The sequence below is a fragment of the Pristis pectinata genome, chromosome 8 (assembly GCF_009764475.1).
Source record: "Pristis pectinata isolate sPriPec2 chromosome 8, sPriPec2.1.pri, whole genome shotgun sequence".
Taxonomy (NCBI): domain Eukaryota; kingdom Metazoa; phylum Chordata; class Chondrichthyes; order Rhinopristiformes; family Pristidae; genus Pristis; species Pristis pectinata.
Window position 1 is genome coordinate 77,043,336 of NC_067412.1, and position 25,426 is coordinate 77,068,761.

The 25,426-nt window shown below is 40.8% G+C and overlaps 1 protein-coding gene across 1 annotated transcript; it reads left to right on the forward strand.

Moving 5' to 3' along the window:
* On the forward strand, positions 1-25,426 carry LOC127573265 (ras-related protein Rab-38-like). The gene is made up of 4 exons (XM_052021313.1): positions 1-258; positions 1,008-1,176; positions 18,879-19,159; positions 23,986-25,426. Exons 1-4 carry the CDS (start codon positions 223-225, stop codon positions 24,139-24,141), a joined length of 642 nt encoding a protein of 213 aa, XP_051877273.1. The 5' UTR covers positions 1-222; the 3' UTR covers positions 24,142-25,426.

Consider the following 25,426-nt stretch of genomic DNA (forward strand, 5'->3'; position numbering starts at 1 on the left):
GTAATAGGTCGAATAGAAAGGTGAGGTATTGGAATTAGTTTTGGTGAAAGGGGGAATTAAATTTCAGCAAGGCAACCCCTTCTCTCCACTTAGACTCCTCCCTACAATAGACGCCACATCATGATCAATACATAGAGCACGCTAGAGTGCAGGAAATATAAACTGAATTTACTCCACTCTAGCGTGCCGTTATTGATCTCGCATGCTTGGTTGAGACTTTTAATGCTGGGACGGCAGCTTGGAGCTCTGCAGTCCGAGGTAGGTTGGGTTATGTGTCAAACATGGAGCAATTAAATCTCTTCTATCTAATGAAGTTGTTTTAGGTTGGAGCTAAGTGTTTGAAACGCCTTGAAATGCAGAACATTTAAAGAGAAAGGGTGCAAGGGAAGATATTTTAAAAATCTAATAACTTGAAAGACAGTGTGTGGAGATACGAGAAACAAATAAGCTAATGCAGTAAGTAGAATTTACAGCATAAATATAGGTTTAATAATGATTCACATGGGACTCCTCCCATCTATCCCAACCGCTTGACGTGTCCTCTTCGCCCGAACATGCTCCTTCATCATTCCTTAAGCACACATTCCTGTCTGCAGCAAGAAAAGGAACTTCAGTTTCCAAAATACTTCTGATCAATATTATGAGAAAGTATTTTTTTTCAGAACAAGCATCCTATTTAGGCTACACTAACACTTACTTAACAATCACTGACTCATAAAACGGACAAGTGAGTGCACAATCACACGCGTAAATGCTGCAGATAATTAAAGCTCAGAGACGTTGGCTAAAGACGTTGCCCTTTTAAATTTTTCGGAGGGTGGGAAGTGGGGGCCGAAGACACTTGCTTGACAAGGAGCATGCGCGTCAACTAAATAGCGAGTAAAGTTATTTTCGAGAGTTTGAAAAGGGTTCAAGTATAGAGCGTCTAAAGAGAGCGAGTGGGAGGAGTAGTAGGGAGATTGGCTGGAGTATCAATGGAGAAAGCTCAGAAAGAATATCTATTCAAGGTATTAGTGATTGGAGATCTGGGCGTCGGAAAGACCAGCATCATTAAGCGGTACGTCCATCAGATCTTTTCGCAACACTACAGAGCCACCATCGGTGTGGACTTCGCCCTGAAAGTGCTGAATTGGGAAGAGGACACAGTGGTGAGGCTACAGCTTTGGGACATTGCAGGTAAGAGTGGGCGTTAGGGCTGGTTAACTGTGTGATTCTCTGTACGTGAATCCATACCTAATTGGAGTGCTTTATGTGTAAGAGTTAAGTAATTTGGTATTCTCCCCGAATCAAACTATTACAGGACTTTTTGTTGCAGTCAGTGATACTCTTTCATAACACTTTGTGTATCGCCGCAAACTGAACCATAATGTAAGGCATGATGCCTGATGTAAAGCAGAGCAATTACGAATAGTGCCCGTGTTTTGACCGTTAATCAGTAAATTGGTGACTGAGACTTGAAGGCTCGATATTCCAAGACTTGTTCATCACTTCTCGCCCTTCCATCTGACGGCAGGAGCGATGACTCTTTCTGAAGCAGCTTTCTCAACAAACGGCGACAACGAATTTGCAACGGCCTGTGAAACTTCACATCTTTATTTGAGCGTCCGCCGCTTTTTTTCAGGCTGCCATCTAAAACGTCGAGAGTAGGCGGTAATTAAATTGAATTTGCCCTTCCCTTGGACAAGACATACCTGGGCGATCTTCCACGTGGGCAGGTATTGATGTAACTACAGCTAGTTTAGAGGCGTGGTTAGTTCTGGAGTGCATGCCTTCAGTACTGCAGCTGGAATATTGTCTGATCTGATAACCAGACGCAATCTCCAGTGTTCTTAAGCCGTTTATTTATCACGTGAAGTACATTCACTTCTGTGGTTGAGAAGGTAGGCTCAACCACACAGCTGCCCACGCTGGAGCTGGTTGCAAATGCTCCAGGCTCTCCTTGGCCCTTTGTCTCTGCCATTCAGGATGTCCTTCGAACAACCTCATGGCACTAACTCATGAATTGTCTCTCCACATTCATGACTAGATGTGGATGGACTGTCGTGTGATTGCTTGGCTCTGTCTGTTGGATGTTGCTTTTTTTGCTGTTAATCACACATATTTGGAATGTATTCTGAGGCTGAGAGAGCTTTAACTGCATTAGAAGTATTATGGGGAAACGAAGCAATCTTGAAAAATAAACTACTCTATTTGTCTTGTACAATAGTTATATTGGATCAACTCTTGATACTGATATTGATGCTCTAAGTATTCTTGATAAGGTTTAGGAAAGGAAAACTGAGAATCCCTGGAATTTTTCTTGTACTTCTATCCATGTTTCTTAAGCTGGGGGCAGGAGGTATAAACTTTGAGCTTTTTAATAGTTTACTTAATAGTTAAATCATTTGATCTTCCCCTCTCTGTGTTATGGAGAAAAGAGGAAGTGGCGGGAGGTCTGCGGGTGACTTCCCCTCCAAACCAAAGGCATGAGGTAGTTATCAACTCCTACCAGGCTGGTTGAGCACCTGGACATTCCAGTCTGTATAGCACAACAGTTTTGAGTGAATGCCTTGACTGTAAAATTGGCTCCTGTCACATAGACAAGCCTTAAAAAGTACTTCTGTACAGTTCTGTCTTCTATTCTGTTGCTTTAATAAACTCCTGCATGGGTTTCTTTAATGTTTTATTTGGGTCACTAGTCATGTAGTATTCAAGTGTTTGGACTAATGCCAGACATGCTAAAGATCAAAGGACTGTGGAAGCTGAGAAGACCTGAGGAGGTGCTGGCACAGGCAAGCAAAGTTAAAATTGCTCCTAAAATTCCAAAAGTTTCATTCTGAATGGCCAGGTTTTTATCTGATTTGACTGGCCCACTATTAATGATTTGTAATTCTTGTGATGGACTGGATGTTGCTACAGAATGTATGTTGCTCTCCATCATTGTCCAGTTATTTGTGTAGAGGGGCAGTGTTTCAAATCTATTTTAAAATCATTTCTGATTCCCATGTTCTATTTTGGGTCTAAATCAGCATTTCTTATTTTGAATAGCTATTCAAACATTGAGTGGGTAAAGGTCCATGCAGTCGCTACTTGGGTGATACCTGCAGCCATTGGAGTGAAGTTAAAACAAACATTTGTAGTGAAGTGCAACTGTTGGAGAAGTAGAAGATGCTCCATAGAAAACTTCCCATGTTGAATCCCATTTTTCCCTTTAACAGTTGTACACTCTTGTCATGCACCAGTCAGTGTTTGTAATGTGTGTAGACCCGGTATTACTCAAGTCTGCCTTAAGGGTTGTAGCATGTGATCAGCACAGTGGCAACTGTTTCTTGGGGAAGCTTCCGGAGAGGCTGCTTGTCCATCTATGGATCGGAAGCACAGCTGAAAGAAATGCTTTGTCCCTCAGTTTCGAACTTAATAAAGCAATTTGTTTGTCTAACTTGCTATCTGGATGACCTCTGATACCTTTAGAAAATGATATCAATATAGACTAGTTCCAATTGGTGAGATTTAAGAAACTTTTTAAGTGGGATTACAAATCTTGTCACTTTGATTATATCCCAGTATATAAAAAATCATAATACAGCAGAAAGGGGTCATTTCAGATCTAGGTGTTCACTAGCTCTTTAAGGAGCATTTTTTCCTCCCACCCCCGATTTCCTTGCATTTCACCCAGTATTTGTACAGTTTTCTGCAGGATGTCAGCATTTGGTAAAGCAGTTGGAGCTCTTTTGGGGAAAGAAAAGTGTCTTAAGGCCTCTTGTGTAAAAACAAGCCATTTTCCATGAATTGGTTTGCATTTCTCTCAGACATGCACATAATTTTAGTTTGAGTTGGAGACTGCCAAACTATTGTCCGTGGGCTAAATTTATGCCAGGGCAACATTTGACTTGGCTCGTCCAGGGGAAGGCCACATAAGTGGCCCAAGTTCTTGTCCATGGCAGAGAAGGCCTTTCCTATGATGTTCTTCCATTGTGGATTTAGAAAAAATGAGTTTGAGGAGAACACTTTAATCCTGGCAATAAGCCAGGTAGGGTTGGGCCTGGATCCTCCTAACATCTTTTTCTCACAAGCATTACAATGCACAATGGTGTTTTGCACAAATGTCAGTCAAACAGTTCACACCGATAGAAATCGCATTGTGCACTACACACAACTACAAAAGTGGCATTAACAATTTTGGTTTGTGGTCTTCCCTGACTGGAAAGTGGCCCTTCAAGCCCATTGGGTGTCCTATACTGAATTCAACTGAAATGGATTTGGCCTTGTGCTGTTAAGTATGAGAGTGTAACCTGGTATTGCTTCTAATGACATTCAGTTCCACCATCTTACCACCAGGCTAATAAGCATAACTGAATTTGTTTTAATCTGCTCTTGTAAACATCTGTATCACTTGTAGGTTGATGGTTAGCACATAATTACTAGTCAGTGATTTACAAGGGCAAAGAGCACCAAGAAACAACTTCCAGTTATGGAAGCACTGGTGGAAAATTGGGAATTACTGTGCAAATTTACTTTTTTATGCATGGTTTGTGTACAAATTGCATAAAGTGAAACTCTGACACAGTATAAAAGCTCCTAAATACAAAAAGAATTGCAGTTTGAAGGCAATAATTCTCTTGCCTCATTTGGTATTTTTGCTCTGTGACACATGCTGTGGTTCTAGTTTCAAACAGATTTGGTTCCAGAATGAGCTGAAAGACTCCTTCCCTTGCAGTGTTGTTGTGCATCACCCCAAAAGCCAGGAGTTGTCCTCATTCCAGATGACATGTGACTGGGTGAAGAGGTTTCATGGGACAGGAAGAGATTTGAGTTCAGCTTTTTGATGCCCTGAACAAATTGCTTCAAACAGTGTGATTTGTTAAACTGGGAAAATTAAACTTGTTTAAAAATAGCTGTGGGGATTTTGCTGCTCTAAAAATATTAGGTTCATTTCCAAATAAGGTCTTGTGTAATGAGTGCCTGAACATTTCATTGTTGCAATAAACTCCTTATGATGTCATTTTAAAACAAGGATGTACCTAGTAATTTGTGCAGGCTGACCACATCCTATCATGGAATCCTACTCCTCTTCAAACCTCATTTTTAAAAACTTGACTTTTTTTTTTGTAAACCAACAACTCCTGCTTCCCAGACTCCACATTGCTTTAGCACTGCTCTTATCCTCTAACATTCCTCCCGCCCAGTACCTAGGACCCCTTGGCCATTACTCCAATGTCTTGCCAAGTGTCATGGTACGTTAAAGTTCACTCCTCTCTTGTGTCTGCCCTGAGGTGCTGCCACTGAATTCTAAAGGTAATGTTTAGACTCTCGTGTTTATTGGAGATCGTTGCCTGACAGTTAAATGGCCAGTAAATTCACGCTGCACAGCAGGTCAGATACCTGAATTTTGTTGAGGTCTTGAAGCAGCTCAAGCCTCCATATAACATTTTCTGCAGATTTGCAACTGAAGCTGAAGGATGTGTGATCTTTGGCAAATGTCCCAGCTGCTTTTTCTTTATCTCTCCACGAAGTTGTTGTGGAAGGAAGGTCATTGAAGCAACTGACTGCCTGGGACACTTGGGGCCACCTGGAGTTGTAAATAATACTTTGTTTGTTCTGGATTCTTTTGAAATCAGAATTGAGTCTACATCTGCAATGAAATCCTGCCTATCTAAGTTTGCAATCCCTCAAGTAGAAACGAACCTACAGCGAGTTGATTCTAAATCTGCAGTTTACTTCTGGTTTTTGTTCACTAACTAGACCTACCTTGGATTAAATTTCCAATGAAGACACTGATTCCAAGAAATTGTACTTGCAGTATCATCTGTTATTTGTCTCAAAGTGCCTTGTAGATAATTTAATTTCAAAACTCAGCAGCAAATTCCTGCAAATGGCTATGTAATGACCATGGTGACTTAATAAACATTAGTCAGGATGCAAAGGGAAGGGGGGGGGGGGGGTGAAAATCACTGATTTCAAAATGGGATCAGGTTTATTGTGTCAGCTAGAAAAGAGGGGAAGGGCATGTATTCTGCAGTCTCCTGCCAGCAGTTAATCCTCGAATTGCTGTTGCTTGCATCTTCCTGTCATTAACATTTTTTTTAAAACAAAAAAAAATCCCCCCTTTAGATCAATAGAAAGTACTTCAAGTATATCTTGGAGCTGATCGCAATTGAAGTTGGTGCATTCTCCTGCAAGGAATTTTGGGTTATTACTGGTAAGAGATTGCACAATGACTGATTTCAAACTGCTCCAGAGTACAAAATAATGCTTGTGCATTGACAAGTGCTTCAAGTCCATCTTTTGCTCTGTAATGGCAGTGAGCATCTCCAATATTTTGGAGTACATGGTAGTCCTTCTGTTACACTCCACTGAGATTAGTTTGCCTGTACTCTGTTTTAAAAAGGTAATTAACTTTTTTAATAGGAAGCCTAAAAGACCCAACACATGGGTTGAAAGATGTGACTGTGATCTGTCACCAGAGAGACACTGAAGCTGGTGATAGAAGTCTTTATTTATCACGACAAGTAGACATTCTCCTGGTGACCCTCTCGGTAGAACCTCCCAAACTCAGTGTATCACACTTTTGATCTTAAGGGTATAAAAGTAACAGCAGGTGATTCAATCCAAATTCAATAGCTACAGTAATATTTTGAGTTTGACAGTGTTTCCATTGAGTTGCATATCTACAATGGGGGACACCTGAATGTCCAAACACCCTTGCTAGGACCAAGTAATTCACAAGAATGGTCTAAAGGCTTCTGAGGACAGAACTCAGACACTCAAAATTAATGTTGTGAAGGCCAAGTACACATATCCCAACTTTTGATAGAGCAAATATGCCTGTGACCATGTTTGATGTGCTGAGTGACAATATCAGTCTGGTCTGCAAGCTTCTGTCACAATGTTGCAAAATAACTTGGCCCATGTTGCCTAGGTTGATGCAGGCTAATTAACATGCCCCCATTGTCTTGTTTAGCTGATGCAGACCAGAACATCTCATGGTCATTTCACTTTGCAAACCATATCTCTTGAGCAGTCAGTCACCTGCTGTGGGCAGCAGCCTGTGCTCTGCAGATGGTGCTGTTAATTTACAAAGTTGTCCTTTTAACTTCAAACTGATTTCTGCTTGCAATTTACATTAAGAACTGAAGACTGGTTCTTGTTTGAATTAATGTCTGCTCTATTCACATAATTCCATAACTCCTGAATCCCTAACAGGATAAAGCTTCATTACAAAAGCCTGGGGAAGTGAACTGAGCTGCCCTGCAGTCTGCTTCCCTCTTGGGAATTGTACCATCAGGTGGTAGTGACCAGGGAGTCAATGCATCTGACGGCCTGGGGATGGACACTCACCAGCTGTCAGGGCTGCAGGAGCTTGGGGCTGGTTGCAAGGTCAGTAAAACCCTGTGCTTGCAGCCTGGTGCTGGGTCTCCTTGAAGAATTTGTCCTTCGGCCATTGTTGGAAGGAACTGTTTATGACCCAGCGATCACTAACCCTCAATGTCTGTACCTTGATATTGACAAACCTGAATGGGACTTTTTTTTTAATGAGACTATAATAGAGAAGAGACCACCCTTGGATATAAATTGAACAAATTTTCCAAGATTTTTAATATTTAATATTTGTTCTTTGGGATCTCCAGAATGGGTAGCAGTGTTTAAAGTCACCAGGCTTGTTGGGAAATATTTTTTGCATGCAAATATGATTAGAAATTTGGAACTTTATTCTGGAAATTAAGCTTGGGTAAATTGTCTTTAATTGCAAATTCAAAGGTTTTAAGAAATCCTGGGAGGAAAGGAAGGGGACATGGGTGATCAGTGATCACTGGCAGAAAAGTTGAGCAGCAAAGTGGCTTTGTCCCATGTTACCAATACAGCCAACCTCTGGTCCATTCTCTTCCTTTCCCCATCCGCCTCCCATTCACTAGGATCGGTCTGGAGCCACAAATCATCCAGACAGTACAAGGATGACTGATTTCCTCCCCTGAATATTAGTGAAACAGGTGGCTTTTTGTAATGATTCTTGAGTTTCTTTCCAATTCCAGATCATTAACTGAATTGAAATCCCACAGCTGCCAGGGTGGGATTTGAACTCTGGGGGCTGGATTGCTGTAGATTACTAACTTGGGGGGGTTCGAGGATGGGGGCCGGATTACTAGTTAATTTCACTGCTGCAACACCACTTGCAATGTAGGAATTCTAGTTGTTACTTTTAATTTCTGCCAATAGTAGCTCCTAAAGTCTGTTCTGAATTGCTGGTGCACTGGATGAAATTTGGGATTGGAGTTTATCATTAAATAGCATTGAAAACCTTCCTGCTGCCAACATATATGACAGCTATTGGTATAAGAGAAGCAAGGTGATGGTGGGGTACTTCATTTCATTGATTTATCTGAAGAGCAACTTCTCTAACAAAGTTTTGTAATACAATTCAGCTTGGATATTTGTGCGAGCTCTAATTGGCAGTGAACAGTATACTTATTGTTAGGGTTGCTTTTTTCCCTTGTACTCTCAATATTTCTATGAGCCATTATCAGTGTGGTAAACATAATCCTGAGAACTTGTGAAGTTATCTGGGCTGGAAACTGCAGTTGCTGAGAACTGGGTGCAGAATTTTACCGTATCCCAATTTGTCTGCTTCATACAGTACAAATGTACAAGAATCATTGAAAAGTTTGGCAGACAGACACGGACTTGTCAAGCTTCTGCAACTTCACTTTTGTTAGTGACTCCTATAGAAACTTGATCAATGACAAATTTTAAACAATTAGAAATATTACTATTTTAAGCTAATGTAATCATTATAATAATGAGTCCTGATAACTTCCCATCGATTACTTGTGTACTTAAATGATCATAAGTCTCCCTTGTGAATTGGATGCAGTCTCTAGAATTCTCTAGGAATCACCAAAAAGCCTTTAATCTAGACAGGCTGTGGCTGAATACAAATTTTGTGGATCCCATTGCAATTTGGGTTAGAAATTATTTACAATGGCTGTTTCCTTGGGTGCTCTAGTTTCCTCCCTCTTAAAGATATGTTGGTAGGTTGGCTACTAAATTTCCCTAAGTGGCTAGGATCGTAAGAGTTGATGAGAATGTGGGGAGAACAATATATAAAACAAACAAATGGGATTAATGTAAGATTAGTGTAAATGGGTGGCTGGTCAGTAAGGACTCAGTGGGCTGAAAGGCCAACTTCTATACTGAATCCCTAACCAAACTTGCACATAATTTTCATTGCTGAAGTTGACTGTCAGTAGTCACTAATCTGAAATGACTGTGGTAATTAACTCCACAGCTATAGTGCAAGTATGGGCACTTTATGCAAATTTGTATGAAGCTTTATACATTGAATTTGGGGGCAAGGGTAAATCCCAGATAGTGCTTGCACAAGGCTAACTGGATCAATGGATCTTCAGTCTATCAGTTTCCAGATGGTGTATCTGCTGGTGTCTGCGATAAGTGTTGTAGTTTGCTCACAATTTGCCTCTCCATTACAAGAATTATTTTGTGAGGAGAATTGCTTCACAGGACATAAGCCACTGACAAAACTTCAATTTTATTTTTGCCAGGTTGGGAAGGGAGGAAGGAACAGTTAATGAAGGCAGTTGGTGTGCATTTGAGATGATCTTTCCAAGCTAAATTCAACTTCAGTTCTAATTTGGAAATGAGAATGTTACATTGACTTTAAGGAAAACAGTTGTGTTTCATCTAATGATGCAGTAACATGATCATGGACTTTGCATTCAGGCTTGGAAGTAGTTTTGTTCAACAAATCACACAATTTGGATATTTCATACTTTGGGTGTTGCTATATTTTGAGAGGACTGAGTACCTGTTGCCTCCTGTGATCTTAATCTACATCCATAAGAATGCCCAAATTATAAACCAGCAGTTGGAGCAGATAACCCTTGTATTTCAGTGTTTGAGGGCAAAGCTATTCTTCAGTGTTTGGGAGCACATTGGATTTATTTTTCGTGACTCTATAACTGTGTTCTTGGGATATGAATACTTTAAGTTCAGCTGGGGGGAGGGGGGGGAGAAAGAGGTGGAGATCAGAGCTAATATTACAAATGGACAACTGATACAGACTGAGAAATCAAGTTGCCTTAAGTTGTAGAATTCAGCAAGTCCAGAAGGCTGCAATGTGCGCAGAAGGAAATTGAAGTGGATTCTTCAAGCTTGTGTTGGGTCTCGCTGTGACAGTATAGGAAGCCACAGACCAATAGGTCAGGGTGGGATTGGGAATTGCCTTTGCAGGTAAGGGAAGCTCTGGATTGCCCCTACAGACTGGATGCAGATGTTCCGCAAGGCAATCAACCAATCTGCATCTGTTTTTTTTCCCAATGTAGAGGAGACCATATCGTGAACACCGAATGCAGTATACTAGAGCGGAAGAAATGCAAGTGAATTGCTGCTTCATCTGGAAAGACTCTTTCCAACCTGGGTGGTGGGAAGGAAGAAGTGAAAGGACAAGTGTTGCATTACCTGAGGGTGTAAGAAGGGGGTGGTTAGTGGGAATGGGAAAAGTGGGCCAAGGAATCAAAAGGAAGGGTCCATGCAAAGTGCTTAGAAGGGAGGAGAAGGGAAGATGTGTCTGATGGTGGAATCTCTTTGAGGGTGGCAGGAATTGCAGAGAATCCTCTAAATATTGAGGATGGAAGGTGACTATCTAGAGAACACCATTCCTGGAGGAGAGGGGCTACAAGCAGAGGCTCAGGAAATGGATGAGGTGTAATCAAGAACTTTGTTAACAATGGTAGAGGAGAAACCACAGTTCAGGAAGAACTTTTGGAGGCTCCCATACAAGAAGACAGAAGAACTAGGAGAATGGAATAGTTCTGACAGAAGGCAGGGTAGGATGAAGAGTAGTCAAGGGAGCTGTTGGAGTTGGAAGGCTAGCTACCAATATCCATACCAGCTTCTCTCCAGAGATGGAGACAGATCCCTAAAAGGAAAGGAAGAGTTGATGACTGTGTGAAGGTGAGGGCAGGGTGGAAATTGGGAACAAAAGTAATGAAACAGAGTTTGGGTACCAATGCTTTTCATATACCAGAAAGAGTTGAGGGAGTAGGCCTGGATAGGATGTCCCAAATGGACTTTCTCTTTTTCTCCCTTCCGCCTCTTTGGAAGCTCTTGAGACATCCTGAAGTTGTCATCACCTTAATACTTTGAGTAGAACAAAGTTTTTTTTGCAGCTCAGAATGGATATCATGAATTTCCCACTTAATCTAGGCATGAGTCATGGTGTATCCCTTGGACTGACAGTCTTCTGTAATTTCAAACCTCTTCCCTGATGGCTACACTAAAGCCTGTGGAAGTGATACATGGGCTTTGCAGGCACAAACCACCTGGCATTTTTATGCTCCATGAGCTAAATTTTTATCCTTCTAATTTGCATACAATTACTTCATATGTCTGAACAAAAGCATCATATTCCACCATGGGCAAGTTTCTTTGGGAAGAATTTGAGTAAACTTGACATCCATCTCCAGTTCATGAATCACTGGAAAACCAGCTACTTGGTGGTTCCTGTCACTGATGTCCAATGTGAATCCTTGTGTCCTCCAATTTGATCTTGCATCTACTTTAAAGATTTTTGACCATTGAGCACTCCAAAATTGATGCATCATATTCTAGATGTTGATCTGACCTAAATATTTATACCACATGTCACTGTTAATCCTACCTCTGATTCATGCCCTCTTTTTAGAAACCAAAGATGGTTCAGCTACTTGTGTTCCTTTTCCTTTGGGGGAAACTCCAGGTTTTGCTAGCTTTATCCAAATATATGGTGGAAATACCAACTTTGCTATGAGCAAATGATGCTACTTCCCTGGCAATGAATCCTAACTCAGCCAGATGAGTTCAATTACCTTCATGTTCCCTCCAGTAATCAATGAAAACCCAAGTTCCTTTGTTCACCAGTGTATTCAAGCATATGCAAAGTAGTTACCTAAAGATCCAGAATGATTTTAAAATTTGAAATGGTGCAGTGTTTATTGTACCCTTCACATAATTACATGTGACCTGTTGCACAGCATAAATGAACATTTTTCTTGACTAAGCTTCCAACATTATCGTTTGATCATCCAGAGATGAGGTCTCTATCCCAGCAATATCTTGATTATAATAATGTCCTTTGATTCAACTGATCAGTATTGCACCCTTTAAGTCATTTGTTGTAACAACTGGCTTGTTATTAGTAGCCACCTTTGTTTCTAAAACTGTCTCCCCTCTCCACATTCCTACAAGGGGTATCATCTTGGAAACAATTCCATTTGGAGCATGGGTCATTTATAGAAACTAGATTGGACTTAAATAGGATGGGGACATGTGCTCTTTATAAGATTTTACCAACAACAACATCCCAAGTGCCATTTGAAACAAAAAGCACTTCCAGTAGCGTTGCAGAAGCCTTGGTTCTTGCACTGGTCAAACAGCTACAGGCTTCTTGCAGCCTCTGAGCTCTGGGTAAATGAGACCCCCCCCGCCTCTGCCACCCCACAGTACAGTGAGACCATTCAAGTTGGAGTGAAACTGAATTTGGTGATATTGTGGAAGTCTTACTTGGGGGTTGGTGGGGAGAGGGGAAAACAGATGCTTTGTAATCCTGTGAATGAGATCTAAATATTTTTATCTGTCTGATGCCAGGATATTTTCTAGGGATTAGAGAAGAATGAATTGGGACCAACAATGCAGATGAGACGAGGTGAATGGGGTAGCAAGCATCCAAATTGTAAAAGCAGAATCACAAAAGTGGTAATCTCTAGATTATTATCTGGGCAACAATGCAAATTGGCCCAAGGTGAATAAACTCGGAATTGAATGTGTGACTCAAAGATTTGTGGGAGAGATGAGTACTGTATGAGGGAAAGGAAGTGTTTCTCTGTTGGGACCAATGCCCCAGCAAATTCAATAATTGGGTCTGTAGATGAGGCTTTTAAATAATTTAGGAAGTGGGGTAAGGCATTCCCAGTGAGGAGAAATTTAAAAGTTAAAGCAAGGGCAAAGTGAGTGTAGGATAGCAAAATGGAAAATGATAGCTAGAGTCTCAAGGGAACAGAGCATACAATCATAATGATATGCTTCCTCACTAAACCAGATTAAAGAAAAATGGCACAAAGACAATAGTGAGCTCTGTATTTGTAGCAAGGCAGTTGGAGTAATAGCCTAATAGATTAATATAAAACTTCTAATAGTATCTTGTGGTTATAGATGAGCACAAAAGGTAATGCTGCAAGCACAAGACACCTTACATAAATTTGGTAAAGTATAATTTGCTGCTAACTTGAAGTGCAAATTTGCAGCGTATGTGAAAGATGATTCCTCCAATGCACTGGTCAAGAGAATAGGCTGTTTTGGGTCTGGTATTTTAAAATGAAAAAAATTAGTTAAAAATCTGGTGGCTTGGGGAACAGTGATCATGATTTTTTTTTAAATTAAATATAAGATTTGAAAGTGACTTGATTCAAACTGAAACCAAGGTCTTGAGTCTGAATAAAGCAAATTATGAAGATGAGATGAGAATTGGCTCTGATGGATTGGGAAACTGCATTAAAAGATTTGACTAAACAAGTAATAGCTAATATTTTAAAGGATTTGCATGTAATACATCCTTTTTAAGAAGGGGTGGGTGGGGAAGGTCCAGCAGAGGCATCATGAAGTTAAATAGTATTAGATCAAAGCAAAGGTGTAGACTATTGTTCAAAATGTAGTAAACATAAGGAGTAAGAAAACTTCAGAATTTGGCAAAGGAGGACTAAGACTTTGGTAAAGGGAAAATAGAATACAGGAATGGTCCTGCAAAGTACATAAACACTGACTGTAAAATCTTCTACAAATATAGGTCAGCAAAAATTCATTCCTTGCAACTGAGATGGGAAATGGCAGAACTATTTTGTCATCTTGGATCCTTTATCAGAAATACTGAAGATGTATAAATTTTAAAGTGAATGAAGAGATCAAAGGCATTAGCACTAGGCATTTAAAACAAAATCAAGTTGGAGAAATTAATGGGACTGAAAGGTGATTAAATTTTCAGGACCTGGTGGACTGATTCCTTGCCCTTTGGCAGGGGTAGCTACAGAGCTGGTAGATGCATTGGTTGTAATTTTAAAATTCCATAAACTTTAGATGATTTTCACAAACTTGGAAAGCAGCAAATGTAATGTTTGAGGAAAAGGAGAGAAATCTGGGAACAGATCAATTATCGACAGTAGTAGGGGAAAAAAAGGCTAGAATCTATTAAAGCAGTACAAAGGTACTTAAAGCAGGATTGGACATAGTCCACATGGATTTATTGCAAAAGGAATTGGTTCGCACAAATCTGAAGTTGTAACTAGTGGAATACAGTGGAAACAAATATGGTATATTTGGAGTTTTGAAGCTGTTGATAAAGTGCCACAATCTTTTGGATGAAAGATCAGTTATTGGATAGAAGGAACAAAGTGCCATTTTTGAGTTGAGACACTGAATAATGGGGTGTTGGTGGGGCCCAGCTGTTTAATCTAAATCATTGATTTGGATGAGGGGATTTTATATATATTCAGAGTTGCTATTGATTTTAAAGATGTCTGGCAATGTGGCCTGTGAGGACAATGCTGAGGATGAAGCGAACGGGTGAAGACAGCAAATGGAATATGTGGAAAATGAAAGGTCGTTCACCTTGCCAGAAAATAAAGGCTTTTAAATGGTGATATTGAAGTGTGTTGGTGTTCAGAGGGCCTGTGCATGGATCACTGAAGGGTAACATTGGTATAGAAAGGCACTTGAATATTGTGTGTGGGTTTGGTCTCTGTACCTACTAGTGATAGAGGGAGTACAACTAATATTTGCCAATGATCCTTAGGATAGGGGTTTGTCCTAATGAAGAGGTACTTGGCAGATTGGCTTAGCAGGTTGGACATCATCTGTGGGAAGTTAATGTTTCAGGCCAAAGACCCTCCTTTAGAACTGGGAAAAGATGAGAAGACAAATTAGTAATACCATGAAATTTTACAAATTGTGATCTCATTGAAATGCACAAAATTCTTGGCTTATCTGGTGTGAAGTGGGTGTTGGTGCAAGGAGGTTTTCTTGGCTGTGGTCTGGAGGTAAAGTGTTGATCGTTCAGGATAGATGGGAAGAAATTTCTTCTTTCAGGGTTGTGAATTTTTGGACTTCTGTATTTGAGGGATGTGGACACAGCTGAGGATATTCAAGACATTAATATTTGGATAACAAGGGAATTGTGGAATCAAAGACTATACTAGAAATTCTGAGATAGAAAAGCTGATGTTCCCATATTGGAACAGGTGGAATAAGCTGTATAACTAACTCCTACATCTTGTGCATGTTTTTTCTCCCATCTTGCCAAGATGATTAGCTATAATTATATTCTGTATACATATCTAGAATTGGCAACACAGCAAAGACTATAGGACCTGACATTCCTTGTGATACTGCTCCAGATCTAGCTCAACTTCTAGCCAAGGTGTTCTGTTTACTGTTCCAGCACTCTGGGAGTACCCTTGCCACAAAGCAGTAATTCAAGGATATGGCACATCCACCATCAAAGCTGCCTTTGAATAAAGTTCTGAAGTAACCATTTCAATTCTGCCCATTTTATAAAATCCAAGACTAATGTAGTCTCTAAGTTGCTATGTTGCACATTCAAGATGAACTGAGAATTCGGGGGGGGGGGGGGGGGGGGGGGGGGGGGGGGGGAAGTGTGGCTTAAACTTGCATAGTGTTTAGCGAAATGTTTATAAATGATCATTGTAACTGAATGCACCCACTTTACACCAAATGGTAGCAAGCCAGAGGTTTAATGGCCTGGAACTATTAAAAATGGCACCAGTTCAGCACTCAATACCACTAAGTTTCCCACAAGTCTCGAACCTACTGGCTTGCCAATTTCCCAATTCTGGTTTGATGTTAAACTCTAGGGAAATCTGCCTGGTAAACTTGTGCTAGATCAGAACTTTTAAATGGCAGTGAGGGACCAAAGCAAGCATAAACTGAACTTTAAATTTTTTAGTATAAATTTCTCTCTTTTGAATGTCCTGACATTCAAAACTCTGACCATTTGGACAGCTGGTTAAACCTAGAGATGTGGCTTAGCCAGCTGTTTTTTGTTTTGGGACAGGGTTTGTTCTTGGTGATACTCCTTTCTTAACAAAATCTGTACATTCAAAACCATGCTGCATTGCCTAGTTCTGTGACAGACTTGCTGCTTTGAGCAGCATCTACAGCAGTGGGTTTGAAGGCAAGTCTGTACTTGTCAGTCTTCATCCCACATGTGTATAGCCCTGGTCTAGCAGTTCTAGCCCATGTACCCAAATGATTGTAATTTGAAAAGCTAGAGACACGGGAAAGTGCAGTCCAGCAGAAAATGAGTTCAGCTGAAAGCTGCGGAACATATTGGTAACTATTGTAGTTCATGCCTGTAAATCTATTTAGCTTGTTTCTTCCCCACAGACTGCTACACCATGCTGAAATGTTGCATAACTTGATCTGGACTTCATTTGGTGACATGGACACTTATTGTGCTTCTGTTGACTTGCCACAGCTTTTCTTATTGCTTCAGAGCAACTGGTAAAACTGTCCATGGATGTTTTCACCATATTGCTTGAGCATAAATTGAAGATCCAGTATATCTAAAGAGATGGTGATTTATTCTGGGAACAGATTTGATTTGGTTGCCACACTGTTTCTGTTAGCAGTTTTAAATCTACTTTAAGATTTTGTTCAGAATAGTCTGCATTACTATAAATCAAGAATGGAAAATTTTCATGTTAATCGAAGGCTTTTCTTGTTTGAGGCTGCCATTTGACTTCAGTTGCAGGATTTTACAGCTGCTTTCTTGTAGCATGCCTTGTGTTCTGTCGACTAGAATTAGTTAATCTTGTTTAGATCTTAGTCCCATGATCTCAGATCCTATGATGACACTGCTGACTGTTTCATTGTGGAACAGCTGTATTGCTTCAGATTGGTCAATTAAAAGGGCAACTACCATGAATAAAAAATGCAGATTTCTTTCAAGTCTAGATGGCTACTCGGTTCACATAAGTTTTGGATAATCCTAATGGTAACTAATCTTAACTGACATTCTGCTATTCGTAAACTTTCAGCTCTTGCTGCAAAACATGCTTTTTCTTGCACAGTGCATTCCCACCACAAACTTTATCTTTTATTTTAATCGTCACTGGTAAATGCCTGCAAACTGTATAACCAGAAAATTAGCATGGTACTGAATACTTTGCTCTGATTTTTAACTGTACAATTTGCTTGATTATAACGTCTTCAGAATGTATTGGGACATGTGTTCCAAGTTTATTTTTAGGAAGGTGCACTGTTTGCATACAGAGCCTTCCTGCAGATTAAATGTTTGACTGTCTGTAAAACTGTTGCACCAAAGCAAGCACACCTCTTGACTCTTGAATAATTGCATGAACAGAAAGTGGCACCTTTCATGCTCAAAGGCCTTGATGACTGGCTCACTGAACTTGCAAGTGTACCCTGTTCTGATGTGATTTTGAGTGTCATATCACTGATACTGACTCTGCTCAAAAGGCACAGACAACAGTAGCAGGATGAAAAATGGTACAGCATATTACAAGTTCATCAGATAGTGGTGGGGAGGAAGGGTGGAAAAACAAAGGGACAGAATGATATCGGTAAGTGTCTGATTTGCTTTTGATTTTTGTTGATGATTTTGTATCCCTTGAGGGGAAATCAATTGCAGTAGTAAGGGGCAAAAAAACAAACTGAGGAGCTTGAGCAGCATCTATGGAGGGAAATGGAAATGGACAGGCAATGTTTCTGTTCAAGACCCTTCATCTGGGCTGTAGGGTAGAGGGGAGATGGCCAGTATAAAAGTGTCAGGGGAAGGGATGAAACAAGAGATGGCAAGTGATAGGTGGATCCCCCTTCCCAACACTCCAACTGGGTCCCCTTTTTGTTCTCCACTGTTCCCACCTGCCCACCCCACCTCTCATTTTGTTCCAATCTCCACCTTCCTCCCCTATCAGATTCCATCATCTGCAGCCCTTTGCCTCCACCTATGACCTTCCAGCCTCTACTGTTATTTCCACCTTTCCCCTCCTCCTGCTAATCACCCCTCCTCAGCTGGATCCACCTATCACTCCCCAGCTCTCGCTCCACCCCTTCCCCTTGCCTTTACCCTGGCTATCTCCCCTCTATTTTCAGTCCGGGTGACAGTCTTGACCCAAAACATCAACTGTCCATTTCTCTCCACAGATGCTGTATGACCTACTGAGTTCCTCCATGCTTTCTTTGCTCCAGATTCCAGCATCTGTAATCTCATGTCTGCAGTGGTAAGGAGAATTGCAACCAAGTCTAATTCTCTATTAGTCTCATGTCCTTCAAGCAAGGACCATGACTACGTGAAATGTTTCCATTTATCCTTTGATTTTTTTTCCACATCTGGAGCTATGACAGTCCTAAGCACATAACTATGCTGAGGTGGATCAAATTGTCAATAGTTGGCTGGAGATGATGTTTGGGCTTGTTTACCAATGGTGCTAGATGCTTGTGTGAATCCCATGGCTTGGGTGACTGCCCAGGCTTCTGCCTGTGGTGACATTGCTGAAAATATGTTTGCTGTTCTCCAGAAATGAAGATTTGGGCCTTCCTTGATGGACCAAACACTATGCATATTTGACTTCATGCAATTTCTCCATCGTTCATCTTGAATTGACTATGGCTTTTCCTCTTGTATCCAACATGTAACTGATCTACATGCTCCCATTATTTAAGTTTTATAGTTGATCACTAACAAAGTGAATTAAAAATCTGAAGGGTTATTTGCTATTCTATTTGTAATTAATTTGATTTGGTTGATGGTTAGTGATTTGTATTTTTCCTCTTCAAGGCAAAACAATTTTTTTAAAAACTTCTTCTCTTTCTAGGGCAGGAGCGGTTTGGTAACATGACTAGAGTTTACTACCGGGAGGCAGTGGGGGCATTTATTGTCTTTGATGTATCCAGAGCATCAACATTTGAAGCTGTTTCAAAATGGAAGAGCGATCTTGACTCTAAAGTGAGGCTGCAGAATGGCAGGCCTGTGCCTGCAGTCTTACTGGCAAACAAATGTGACCAAGCTAAGGAGGGACTGACCAACACTTTGCCCAAGCTGGATCAGTTCTGTAAAGAGAATGGCTTCATTGCCTGGTTTGAGACATCGGCAAAGGTAAGAAAATTTAATTTTGCGGGGGTATTGGTGACACTTGGTATTTTAAATATGGCCCTAAGCTCCTGGTTAACAGAATGGTACAGCAGAGGAACAGGCCCTTAAGCCTGTGATGTCTGTGCTGAACATCATGCTGAGTTACACTGAATCTCTTCTGCCAGTAATTATCCATCTACATCCATTCTCTGAATATTTGTGTGTCTATCCAATAGACTCTTAAATGGCACTATCGTATCTGCTTCCACCATTGCCCCAGCAGCCTGGTCCATGTACTTGGCACTCTTTTTCTAAAAGAAGCACTTGTCCCACACCTCAAACTCCACCCCCTACCCCTCCATCTTAAATGCATGCCTCTTAGTACTTGACAATTCTAACCTGGAGAAAAGATTCTGATCATCTACCCTATTTATGCCTCTCCTAATTTTATAAACTTCTATCAGGTCTCCCCTCAGCTGCTTACACTCCAGAGAAAAAAACCCAAGTTTGTCCAACCACCTTTTTATAGCCCATACCTTCTAATCCAGGCAGCATCCCAGTAAACCCTTCTTCTGCACCCCTTCCAAAGTCTCCACATCCATCCTGTAATGGGGTGACCAGAACTGCACCCGATCCTCCAAGTGCAGCCTAACCAAAGTTTTGTACAGCTGCAACATGATTTCCTGACTCTTGCCTTCATTGGTCAGGGCACTGAGTACAAGCATACTATAAGCCTCCTTTATCACCCTATCTACTAGCATGGCTACTTTGAGGGAGCTATAAACTTGGACACAAGGCTGGAGTAGTGCAGCTCCAGGGGCTGAGATTCAATTGCTACTTCTAGTGCTGTCTGTATTGGATTACAAGTTCTCCTTGTGATTGGAGATGAGACTGCAGATGCTGTGATCTGGAACAAAAATAAACTGCTGGGGCGGCATGGTAGCGTAGCGGTTAGTGCGAAGCTATTACAGCGCCAACGATCGGGGTTCAATTCCCGTCGCTGTCTGTGAGGAGCTTGTACGATCTCCCGTGTCTGTGTGAGTTTCCTCCGGGTGCTCTGGTTTCCTCCCACACTGCAAAGACGTACGGGTAGGTTAATTTGGGTTTAAAGTGGGCGGCGCAGACTCGTTGGGCTGGAAGGGCCTGTTACCATGCTGTAAATAAAATTTAAAAAAATTTAATTTTAAACTTAGCAGGTGAGGCAGCACCTGTGGAGGCAGAGGGGTGGTTGACATTTTCAGTTGTGATCCTGCAGTTGTCCTGAGAAGTCGACCATCCTTCTGCCCCTATAGATGCTGCCTTACACAGTTACATCAGTCTTTTTTTAAAACTCCAAGACAGTGTAGGTTACCATCATCCCAGGGGCTCTGGTTTCCTCCCACATTCCTAAGACTTGCAGGTTGGTAAGTAACTTGGGCACTGTAAATACTCCTTAATGTGTTGGTAAGTGATGGAATCTTGAGTTGATGGGAATGTGGGAAGAATAAAGATGAATGAGTTCTTGATGGCTGGTACTGTAGGGGTGGGGAGGTGGTGACAGGCCCTGCTTGCAGGCTATGATATTTATAAAACTGGAATGAAGTTCATAACTATAAACACTAATAGCTATAAACATTTAAGTTTATTCCTTTAGTGAATGTGTGCCTACGAGATGCTGCTTGGTCATTTTGACTCAACTGCTGGCAAAAGACACATCAGTACTGTACTCAATTCATGTTGATGGCTTTTATACAGATATTTCTTGGGCAATGGGGACAGAACTTCACTTGGCTTCTATAGCTGACCTGGGTGCAGAATAGGGATGCACAGTAAAATGATAGGAAATGCAATAGAACCTGAAGTTGCTAAATTTGTCACAAGTACGGCCAGATTTTTTTGCATCCTCCAGCAAGAATACAAAAACTAGGAGAAATGGGATGTCTGAGTTTTCTTGGGGCTTTGTGCTGGATTTTTTAGACTTTACATTTGACCTTCTGAATAAGAGGTTAATTTAATCCCTGAAAGAATATGGATTTTTGCCCCACCAACTATCAAGGGAATTGTTAAACCCACATAAACACTTCGTTAACTCCAACCTGGAATCCAGTTATCCAGGAAGGGAATAATGGCTGAGCTGCTCTCCCAAATGGTCTTTGTTGGAGGTGATGTAATAGTTCAATGGGAGCATTTCTCTAACAGTAGATGGTGCAGCTGTTTTCAAAACTGTACCTGGTGCTGAGTGAGCAGAGCTCAGCAAAGAAGTTTACTCAACAATGAGCTGTCTTGACCATACACAGATCCTTAAACTTGTGGGGGGGGGGGGGCAAGGTTCAGGGTTTCTTCTGTCCTCTAACACCTCTTTTGTGAAGCCTTACATTAGGAATTAGTTGCCTTGCTTTCCCTCAAACCAATGAACTATTCAGAACCTACTCTCTGACTGTGGTCATACTTTTTTGAATCCTCAGACTAACACTTGTAAGATTAACAAGAAAATAATTTCAAATTCATTGAGTAAATGGACCTGAGAGAGTTGATTTACCTTGGATTGTTTTAAAAAGGCCTTGGCTCTGTCTTAGAACATAGAACATTACAGCACAGTACAGGCCCTTTGGCCCACGATGTTGTGCTGACTTTTGGTCCTGCTCTAAGATCTATATAATCCTTCCCTCCCACATAGCCATCCATTTCTATCATTCATATGGGTTGGGGTTCAAACTTGTTCCTGACTGAATCCAACAAGCAAACTTGATAAGTCTTTCTGTCGCTAAAGGTGGGAGTGGCCTGCTCATTTAATAAAACAAACTTTCTAAATTGATGCATTTTGTTCCAGGGAAAAAAACTGAAGAATATTGCATTCAGTTCCAAGGCATTCATAGCACAACATTTAGTTCTCCACAGCTGTGACCTTCAGCCAGGGGCTCTGATATGACTTAGTTTTGTCCAAAGTTGTATACAACAACCAGGTCATTATGTTTGAGATTAAGTCCTTTCTTGCCAGGAACTTTTGTTTAATCCACTGAATAAATGTGTAAGAAATCCTGTTGTCTGATCAGGTTTGTTAAACAAACCAGAGCCATGTTAAAGAATGAGGCCTTGCAAGTTAAACACCTGGGTTGTTGAGAATGAGGTGGTGGTGGTGATGCTGATGTGAGGGATGTTCTCTGCATACCCCAACAATTCCATAACAGGAGGTATACCTAGTAATAGTAATCTTTCTACTTTGCTATCCAGTTTTTTATGCTTAAATATGAATCGAGTGGTTTTTCTGCTTTAAAGGAAGGAGCCAGGTTATTTGCTTTGGGAGGCTTGTTTTTGCCTTTGGCAGGTGTGAAGCTTGAAGCTATGTAGGTCCTGGTTTTCAGTTCGCTGTTGTATTGTGCTGAGTTTACTATTGGAGAATTGCATGGAGTGAATACAACAATTGCCAAAGTAATGCCCTTGGTTTAAGAAGTGAGATGCCTTTTATCATTGGCTGGGGCCTCACTCATCCTCTTATTGATGTTTTCTAAGTGTGAACTTGTATGTGCATCCACTGCTTTAATTAAACAACTTTAATGCAAAGCCCAACCTCTAGGAAAGAACATTGACCACTCATCAGCCAACTTCTCATTAGCTGCTGGATACTCCATAGTTTACCTGCCAATGATACTTTAATTTCACAACTGCCTAGACCTCCACCATCAACTTCTTTTCTATGGTACCTTTTTAATATAAACATCCACATGGGCATTATCAAACAAAACCTGACAAACTCAAGCATCTGGACCAAGTGACTGACAGCTGGATTCAAAAGCTTTAAAGGTGTCTTTTGGGAGGAAGAGGTTTAGGATCTCTTTATAGCTGAAACTTTGGTTGACATTGGTCAAATAATTAAATCGGGAATAATTTGCATTCAGAATTTGGACTCTGCATAGGAGATCATTCAGCCTATTCTTCTGCAATTTAAGCTAATTTCTGAAACCTTTGGTCTGTTAATGGCAGAATGCTGTTGCATTGTCACCTCTGGTGATCTGGTTATAAGTCTTTTACTGATTTGAAATGGTTGAAACATTTTGCACAGAGCAGTTCGTGAACAACGTAACAGTCACAAGATGGTACTGCAGTTAAATACTTGTGGATCACAAAATGAGAGCAATACAATCTGATGCATAAATTGACATCAAAGGGGAAAGGCAAGCAGCCTAACTTCATTCTTGGTTGTGGTAACTATTTGTTCCTGAGCACCCACTTGTGCTGTAATGGAATCTCTAAATTATGTGCACAAGGTCAACATAGTCTGTTTTGCTTTAATATAAACAAGGATGTTTCTTTAGTACTGACATTTTTTTAAATATCATTAGTGCTTTCTCTCCTCCCCTGCGTGCCCCCCACTCCCCCCCAATCACTACCACAAAATGTCTTTTGTTTGGGCAATTGTCTTCAAAGGTGACTGTCCACAATAGGAAGCCTCCATTTGTATAAATCACCTTTAATATATAGTATTTAGGATGGCTGACAGGCTGGTGCATTTAGTCACTCATAATGATTTGCATCATTCCCCTTCAGGGCCCCCTGGAGAATGATTATAGGTTTTTGTATAACTTGCCGTAAATGCAGAGGCTAAATTAAACAAGGAGTGCTTCAAATGATGAACCTGAAAAATAAGTGTCATTGCAAGATTTATCATTGAGTGATGCCCTTCATTCAAAATGGTACCTCCCTGATCATTTTATAGTCTTGACTCTCAACAGGAGTTGAATGGAGTTTGGTTGACTTGAAGGATCAAAGATGGATGTGGTTTTTAATTTGTTAATCACTTCCTAGGTGCCTGGGTTTTTTAATGTTTACTTTGTCTGTGCTATATACAATCTTTCTCTGCCTTTGTTTTTGAGGACAACATCCACATTGAAGAATCTGCCCGCCTCCTGGTGGAAAACATCATTAATGCTGAAGATGATGATGCAGCTCCAACAGATCCTGAAATTATTTCATCCCAGCAACTCTCGCAACACAGTAACAATTCTGGCTGTTCTGCTTGTACAAAATAAAGGAAGTTGGATCACTCCTGGGGGGAGGGCAGGGGATGGTGGGGAAATGGTGGGCTTTGGAGAATGTGATGTGGAGTTTAAAAGGCCAAACAGCTCATTTGGTGAGGCACTGGAGAGTGACCACTGCATGTAGTCAATGACTCTTACAAAAACACTTGGGTTAGTGGTGATCATTTTGCCTCCATAGAAAGTTCTATATTGATCAGGTCCTTGTTCTATTAATGTCATCCAGACCATTTAATTGGTGTATCAGCTAAAATTTGTTTTTCTGCTGGGTTGGGATTGAGGGCAACCTCAATTTTTCAGATGGCAGGCAGTATTTTTTAAAATGGATCTAGGCATTCTGCTGATTATGGTAGTTCTGGATACTGGTTCTATTGGAAGAAAATCTATTTTAAATGATGGGCATTTAGCTTTGATCCTCCCCCCCCCCCCCCCCCCCCCCAATCTACTGGACTTCAATTGGCTTTATTCAATTGGCTTTACATTGCTTGCATCCATTTTTTATGTACATTGCTTCTATAGTGTTTTGTAGCTTTAGTCATGTGCAATAAGAAATGGTACCTCATTTTGGAAAGCAAGAAGTCTGTTTTTCCAAAGAGTTTCTGAAAATATCTACTCCTGTGCCAGATTCACATTTTTGTGCTGTAGCCAAACTGCAGTTTTCCTATTTTTGTTAGCTTGTGATCAATGGATCCAGAAATAGCAGACTCTGGTACTATGTTCTTTGCTTGCATGCCACCTTGTTCTTGTCCATGTATTGGAAGGGGAGCGGTAATCCAGTGGCAGCAATGGCAATCCAGTGGAATTTCAGAGGATGTTTGAGTCCAGACTGACGATGCACAAATTGAATTTCTAATCACTGAACATCCAATTCTCACCCTATCACTTTCATGAATATTGCACACTTGAATTTCTTTATGGTTTACTGGCCCTGCTGTTTCTCTCCACACTTAAATGTAACCAGTTATTATGATCACTATGGTGTTTAATATGGGCGACTGTCTAGAAGAGTGATCCTGTGTATTTGCTGTCACTCCTTTCCACTCTTCAGTGTCAATGCAGCTTGCCAGCATCAAATTGCATGTGAATGGTCTTATTTCTCCACCCATATTGTCCTTGGCACATTCTAACTTAGATTATTTGGGACTTGGAATGTCTCAGAATATATGGATTTTGATATCTACCACATTCTCCTGATTTGATATTTCAGGAAATTGACTGTATTAGTGCAACTTATTTATTAATAAACTCACTCTGTCTAAACACATTGAGTTGGTTCAAC

Bases quoted from the DNA above. Each gene is read 5' to 3' on its own strand.
- LOC127573265 (XM_052021313.1), top strand. From the start codon at position 223: ATGCTGGGACGGCAGCTTGGAGCTCTGCAGTCCGAG. The intron at 259-1,007 runs GTAGGTTGGGTT...TATCTATTCAAG, and splicing joins TTGGAGCTCTGCAGTCCGAG to GTATTAGTGATTGGAGATCT. The intron at 19,160-23,985 runs GTAAGAAAATTT...TTTGTTTTTGAG, and splicing joins GGTTTGAGACATCGGCAAAG to GACAACATCCACATTGAAGA.